This window comes from Sander lucioperca, chromosome 17 (assembly GCF_008315115.2).
Source record: "Sander lucioperca isolate FBNREF2018 chromosome 17, SLUC_FBN_1.2, whole genome shotgun sequence".
Lineage (NCBI taxonomy): Eukaryota > Metazoa > Chordata > Actinopteri > Perciformes > Percidae > Sander > Sander lucioperca.
The window spans coordinates 10,159,180-10,167,347 of NC_050189.1; the positions used below are offsets into that span (position 1 = coordinate 10,159,180).

Consider the following 8,168-nt stretch of genomic DNA (forward strand, 5'->3'; position numbering starts at 1 on the left):
CACAGAGGAGCAGTTTTAGGGCAGAGATCAAAACAAGAGTTACGAAATAGTGAAATCAGTAAGCGATTGGAAAGATGGACAGAGAGAGACGTATCAAAGAGCAGTTCTCAGCAGTGTCCCTGCAAGAAGCAACAGTCCGTCTGTGTGTGTCGGTCTGTGTCTAGAACAGCAGACAGACTCATCTACAACATTGCAACCTGTAAAGTACAAGAAAATGTAGCAATCGACACATAAACAAAGTGTGTGGGCATATCTCGCTGTTACAAAAATGCAAAAAGTTGTTCTAAAGATGTAGTTATGTGAATATTAAGCACAGTTGCTTCAAATATGGTTCTTATTGTCATGGTTCTTGTATACTGAAACTTTAATGGTTCCACACTAGAGGAAAATATCGTATAGCAATAATTTTGACTGATATTGCGATTGCAACATGATCCACGATATTGGAGGGAATGATAATTTTTGTATCGTTATTCTCATTTTCATTTAAAAATATTAAAATTAAGAGTGTGATTTTTGCAAGGATCTGTACCAAACAAAGACTTTTTCTTTTAGTCTGTAGGATACGATTTGTAGGCCGTGGACGTCTCTGCAGCACCACAATAATTAATTCAAAATGGTTTGACACATATTTTGCCTTTAAAGTGCTCATATTATCATATTATACTCATTTTCAGGTTAATAAATTGTATTTAGAGGTTGTACCAGAATAGGTTTACATGGTTTAATTTTCAAAAAAACACCATATACTTGTTGTACTGCACACTGCTGCAGCTCCTCTTTTCACCCTGTGTGTTGAGCTCTCTGTTTTAGCTACAGAGTGAGGCATCGCACTTCTGTTCTATCTTTGTTGGGAGTCACACATGAGCAGTGCTCAGCACTGCTACCTTGTCAGTTGCAGAGTATGAGGGCGTGCCACGCTAGCAGCTAGGCGAGCATTATAATGTGTTACAAAGTGACGCACATTTGTCTCTGAAGTAAAGGCTGGACTACAATAGAGCTGTTTGGAGCAGTTTGTGAACAGTGTTTTCTGTTGGAGATGGTAAGTCCCTTTGGGGTGGACTTTGAGCTTTTCACTTTGTAAACCTATAACGTGCACAAAAAGATATATAACATCTATCGGACACAAACGCATTACTTGAAGCCTAGTCTCGCATGTAGTCCACACAGCATTCCGGGATGGGAGAAAAACATGCTCTGGTTTATTGGCATTTCTATAAACCAATCACATTCGTCATGGGCGGCGCTAAGCACCGGACGGCGCCATGATGCCTCTGCAAAATAGCCTCGGGAAAGAACTTGTTTTGGTGGAATGTGTACGTTCAAAAGTAGTAGCTGCCTTGCAAGGTAACCTTTAAGCACCCGTAGAAATGGAAGCATGGCAAACTTGAGACCATTATTTCATAAATAATTTTAGAAATGAATTGAGTAATCGATTAGCTGCTGGCTGTTTTAGTTTTTTGTCTTATGTGATAGTGCATTATGGATAACACCAATCCTTTATAAAAATGCTTGCTGTTTTAAAAGAAACGTGTAAGTAAATGTTGATACAGGCATCTAAACTCATCTCCAAATTGCTTATTTTTATGGTGACTGTCCTGGTGATGATGTAACTTATATTTAATACTGATATGACCTGACAGAGATGCAGATACGCCAAGCATGCACACACAGTAAGAGAGAGCTTTGTGTGTGTGTGTCTCTGTGTTTGTACATGTACAGTAAATCTGACAGTCAGATCATTTCTGGGCTTTGCTGTCAGTGCTGATTACGGTGCTAAATATGACTTTACCGAGTGATATCATTCTCCGTGCTGTGCTTAGTGGTAAACAAATAGTTAGGGCTGCAACTAATGATTATTTTCATTGTCGATTCATCAGTCGATGATGTCCTTCAATGTCTTGTTTTGTCCACAACTCAAAGATATTCCGTTTAGTGTCACATAGGAGTGTAGAAAACTAGACTATAAATCACATTCAAGAAGCTGAAATCAGAGAAATTAGTCATGAAAAATGACTCAAACCGATTAATCGCTTATCAAAATAGTTGCCGATTCATTTATTAGTTGACGATTAATAGAATAACCTTTGCCGCTATGAATACAGTATAACAATATTGAACATTTCCATATAGAGGAACACGTAGACAGACCCAGTGCTTCTTGTCTTTGGTTTGTAGCCTGAGGGAGTTGACTGACTGATCAGTCCTGCTCCTCTCAGATCTCTCCTGAGTTACTCTGCTGTCAGGGAGGAATGCCGCAGCCAGCCTCGACCTGCACACTGCAGGAGAACGAACACACCCCCTCAACTCTCACTGCCAACCTGCTTTTCTGTTTGGGGGTCAGCCCTATGTTCCCACATCCCAATGGTCCCACATCCCAATGTTCCCACATCCCAATGTTCCCACATCCCAATGTTCCCACATCCCAATGGTCCCACATCCCAATGGTCCCACATCCCAATGGTCCCACATCCCAATGGTCCCACATCCCAATGGTCCCACATCCCAATGTTCCCACATCCCTATGTTCCCACATCCCAATGGTCCCACATCCCAATGGTCAAAAAAATCTTAGAAATGTGGGAACTGTGGGAACATAGGCCTAATTTTGAAAAATTTGTGAAAAAAAAGAATTCTTAGAAATGAGAGAACATGGGGCTGTGGGAACATAGGCACGCTCCCTCTGTTTGAACAATCTTGGTCCCGGGAAAGTTACTAATAAGAACAACTTGCAAAAGGCTCAATATTAGGTTCCTGATTAGGGTTGGGCATCGTTTTGAAGTCCGATTCTTCCTTTCGATTCTGGTTCTCATCGATTCTCGATTCTTTGAGGTGGTGGAATTGAAACATGTCAGGCTTATTTCACAGAAATTCTATTTTATTTCAATGGTGATTTACAGTTTTACCGGGCTTTTTCAACGTAAAATAAAGCCAGACTTTAGAGCGCAGCTTACTTAACACATCAAGCGCCTGGAAGTACAGTGGCCGCTACGGAAACCAAAATTTGCGCATGTTTAATTTGGAACTGATGATCGGATTCGAAAACAAATTTTCCAAACGATTCCAATACATTTTTTTTTTTTAAAACGATTCCATTCGAATGGTAATTTGTGGTAGCTGGAACCGGTTTTCGTGCCCAATCCTATTCCAGATGCTTGAACATAATACGTCAAACTAGTTGCAGTTGAAATAATAAATATACTTTCATATCAGAAAGCATTTCCTCAACAACAAAAAACATTGTTGCTCAGATGATAAAAAGGGCATTTTTATTATTGTTAGCTATAATACTATTATTAACATTATTAGATAGATGCAGATTATCACAATGAATCATTTGGCCTGTGAAATGTAAGAAAATTCCCATCACAATATTAACAAAGATTACATTTACCATCAAAGAAGACAAGCAAATATTCACCTTTGAGGAGCGAGAAGAACCAGGGAATTATCGATTATCTGACTTGGATTATTGAATATAAATTGTTAGCAATTCATGTTCTGTCGATCCATTAATTGACTAATCATTTTGGCAGTAAAACATCTCACACATCTCAGTCAACTGCCACATAGTGTAGTAAATAGGCTACGCATATACTGCTGAAACAATAAGAGTAAAACAATCCATCCAATCCATAAAATGAGCTGATTACAGCAACATTAATGCTCAGAACATGTTTGTTTTCCTTCATTATACAGAGATGAAGTGATGTTTTTATTTTGATGATTATTTATTTAATGAGAAGAAGAAAAAAAAAGCCCAACTAAAACGATTCCTGGAACAGGAAGAACTGATTGATGGAGATGAAGTTACCACCTGTCCTGCACATTCATATTTCCCAACTACCGTTTAAATCAAGAAACGTTTATTGTTTTGTGGTTTCCTACCGTTGGCTTCACACACTGACAAACAAAAAGGAACCCAGGAAGAGCAATTTCTAGTCCCACAAACATTTTTATCTTAACATAACAGGAATGACAAATAATCTAGAGATAAGGAGTAAAAACAGCACCAGAAAGGAAACCGTTAAAAGGTGCTGTCTCTCATCCAAATGTGTACACACAATCCAAACACTTGTTTTGAAGCTAATGGTTGCATCCGTCATCATCTGATTTGTTTGCCTATTACAAATCTCTCTTTGGAACGTCACTCTGGGCTAAATATGGCTGATGATGTAGCAGAGACAGTTTACAAAACATGGTGCTATTATATTTGAAGTGTGTGACTGTGTACTGGAAATACTGAGCCTCAGTCTGACAGAAACAGGAAGCTGGAAGAGGTGAAACATCACACACAGAGCGGTGTGTGTGTGTGTGTGTGTGTGTGTGTGTGTGTGTGTGTGTGTGTGTGTGTGTGTGTGTGTGTGTGTGTGTGTGTGTGTGGGCAGAAGAATTATATTCTTGCTGTCTGCTCGAGGCACCGAGCAGCACTAAAACACACTCAGAGGAGAATGTGGCAGCCAGAGGTGTCACACAAAGTTGTCAAGTCATACCAAATGGATCTTGAGCGGGCCAGTACACACACAGTAAATGTCCTAAATAACAAGCGAAACAATGTCTTACTGGAGTATGATCAGCACAGGGGAACAGAAAACACACACACACACACACACACACGTTTCATTTCCCGGTCATTCAGTACCCATTTCCACTCTGGACAATCAGATCAAAGACCGCTGGCAAAGGTTGTGGTTTACTCTGAAAGGGTACGAAAATACCATTTATAGAAGTCCTCTCTGTATTTTGGGAGTCTTTGGCACAGGGTCAGAAATTAAGGGGGGCAAAGACCAAAAATGCCCCAAAAAATCTCAGAATGCCCCTAAAAAAGACCCATTGAGAGGCAAAAATTGCTTCCAAGATTTCAAAACAAATATATAGGCCTATATATTTACCATGCTGGGCTAATATCCTAATCTTACATTAAAAGGTCCAATATGTAATATATTTACTGTAATAAATCCAAAAATGACCCCAATGCGTCATCAGATATTAAGGCAACATGCCGAGTTGAAATACTATCTTTTCTGACAACAATGCCAGTATTTTCTCCTTTTGAAATTTACCTTCCGTGACGTAATTTCTGCCAGATATACCTATAAAAACGTAAACCCAGCACGCTACAGCTGTAACGTTAGTACAGCCATGAAAGTAGCACACAAACGAATGGGATCAACGGAGATAGAGACTATCCGACCTAAAAAAAAAAAAAAACTGCCATGTTTCTAACAGTTGCGTGATCAGAGACGTAACAAACCCCGGGTAAATATTGGAGATGTATTTGAAAGATGGAGAGACAGTTTAGAGCCTATAAGGATGCAGAGTTGGCTAATTTCCTCCTGAACAGGTAAGCATTAGCTTCAGGCTAATTTAACACTGCTACAATGGACGGGCATTTTATATAATTTCAACATTTGTGTACTCACATTGAATTATATAGAGTACCCTAGTTGGTTACTCGCAAAAACAACTGCGACACAGCCAGTAAAGTGATCCCGACTGGTCCTGGCTAACACCGCCATGCTAACCCTGCTAACTGCTAACGTTACAGGAGGAACAGGCAAGCGGGCCACGGCTGTTTACAACGTGTAGCCTGTTCAGCGGCTGTAAACGGTGAGTTATTTTAAGCCAAGAGAGGGGGGCTGTAAAAGAGAAAGAGAAAGAGAGGACTGTGAGTTTGCAGCGTGTTTAGCGATTGTTGCCGTAATTCTAAGCCAATAAAGTGTGTTCAGTCGGGTGGAGAGGACGGCGAGGTTGTTGTGTTTTTAGCGGTTCCTACCATAATTCTAAGCCGGAAAAGTGTGTCTGTCAGTTGGGTACAGAGCTCCACGTGAGCATGGGCTTTTATGACTGTCAATATAGCCAGCATCTAACGTTAGCTACTCCGCTGTGCTGTGAAGTAATGTCTGGATATGTGAGACAAGCATCTAGCAACATTGTTGTGGATGCTCCGGTCTCAGCCTGGCAACCCCCGTGAACTTCGGGTCTGGGGAGGAGAGGGCGGGGGAGACGACTCTCTCCAGTATTTTGAATTTGTACTGCAGTAACTATTTTAAACACTAGCTGTCAGCATTACATATTGCACCTTTAAGCCATCATTTTATTATGGCTGTGCTCGATTAAAGAAATTCTTAGTCGACTAACACTCATACGATTTTTGTGGACTTTAATCGACAGATCTGTTAAACTGAGTTTCTCCACAAAGAATCATGTAAAGCGCCACTTTTAAATCTTGCGTTTACCTGAGATGTGCTCATACGTTTCTTGTAAATAAGTCATTTAGCATGAAAAAAAAACCATGAAAAATGTGTGAATGACAAATTGTAGTCAACTATGGCCGATTAGTCGACGAAGAGCCCTAGATTTGAATAATATTCTATTCATTTTATTTTCATTTCTGTCACACTCACACAAACAGTGCTGTTACATATACAGTACATGCAGTGATAATGGCAATAGTATGCTTTTATTTTAGCCAACTCATGTTGACACAAGGTGGTGATTACTGTATGCATTTTACTGTCTATATACAAAATTGCTCTTCCCATGAAAGCTGAGCAGAAAACAGGGCTGTGACCCATTTCAGGTCCAAACACAGCTGAAGTAATGCTGCATCTTCCCCCACTAATGGGATGTGAAACCCTGGCACAAGCCCCAAAATGAACAGAAAAGTCATTCAGCCTCTAAAGTGCAGTTTCCACTAAATTATTGAGCAACAGTCTAAACACTCATAAGCATTCAAAACACATGACAAACACCAACCAGTGGCTGTCTGTGTGGTGTATATTATCACCCCTAATTAGCTCCAGCAGCTGTAGTCTCATTCATTGTGTACACATACAGAGGCAGGGCTGGACAGAGCTGCTGCACTTGACACTCCTTGATATATATCTTGGCTGTCGCTAACCACCTAGCAGGCTATTACTGGCAATAACTAGCCACCAAAACTCCACGAGGATAAGTTGACCGACTTGGGTGATAAACACAAGACACGTTAAAAAACAACTAAAAACAAAAAAAAAAAAAAAAAAAAAAAAAAAAAAAGAGAGCTAGCCTCGTCTCCCATTGTAAGGCAAGCTCTGACACCAGTGAGCAGAATGCCAATTAGTTAGCTAAGTTAGCTCAGCCTAAGTTGCTCAAATGACTAAGTTGATCAACTTTGGCGACTACGCTAAAAGGACAGAAACGCTAAGACAGACACGACTCACAGGTTTAAACACAAGAGTCCATAATTTAGGTTAGCTTGCCTTTGTGTTTTGCTAAAGTTAGCCGGCTAGCTGTCCGATAATGGACACAAGTGGGTTAAAGTTTTGAGCAAGCTCCCGGAGTTGCTAACTTGGTGCTAATCACAGCTAGCCTCTCTCACTCAGCTGGGTGACGCCGTGGGTTCAGCTGCTTTCATTGGAGCAAACCCGGGACAAACAGCCGGGGAGTTACTCACCGGAGGGTCGGCCCGATACAGTTGGTGTCTGTGCTTTCAATCTCCCGCAGGATCCGTTCGTGTTCGGCGGCTGTCTCCACACTCGCCATCCTGCATGTTGCTCTGGACTGTGCCGAGCTGAGCTGAACTGAGCGGACTGGCTGGCTGGCTGGGCTCAGTGCGTCATGCAGGAGGAACCGGAGGGTTGGTTCGATGTTTTCACAGGGCAGCCCGTGTGAGCGGAGTTTCACTTGTTTGAAGAGAAAAAAGGTCTGTATCAAAGAATTTATAATATAGAGTATCCACTGGCTGTATCATGCAGGAGGGCACGATTATGAACACCTGTCCTGTACAATGTTAAATGTCCGTAGTGAATGAATAAATGCAGTGATTTTGATCAGTTGAATTAATAAGATAAAATGCTTTACAATTCCCTTATATATATTCAGTTGATAAACAAAAAAGATTGAACGTGAATTTGCATTTTGAATTTAGTTTTTAAAAGCAGAGACCTCTGAGAGGAACAGAGGGTTCAGCAAATTAAAATACTCGTTATTTTTGTTTTATTTCATTTCTTACTGTCTTAAAGTTTTTAAAAGTATTTTAAAAGGACATTTCATACAGATTATGAAATTCCACACAGTGTTTTCAGTCTTTTCCCACATACTGTACTGTAAAGTTGTTTTAATTAATTTATCTTTTATTTTTTATAATTGGATAAATCAAACGCCTTTATTTTGTAGGAAAATTA

General features: G+C 40.3%; 1 protein-coding gene across 5 annotated transcripts in view; it reads right to left on the reverse strand.

Annotated features, from left to right (window-relative positions):
* exoc6b (exocyst complex component 6B) overlaps positions 1–7,698 on the reverse strand; it is a 133,906-nt gene extending 126,208 nt beyond the window's left edge. For all 5 annotated transcript variants that reach the window (XM_031304105.2, XM_031304104.2, XM_031304103.2 and 2 more), the window contains exon 1: positions 7,439–7,698. In XM_031304105.2, coding sequence (XP_031159965.1) covers positions 7,439–7,527 — 89 coding nt within the window. In that variant the 5' untranslated portion in view covers positions 7,528–7,698. The remainder of the gene's footprint in view (positions 1–7,438) is intronic.
* Positions 7,699–8,168: the final 470 nt, after the last annotated feature.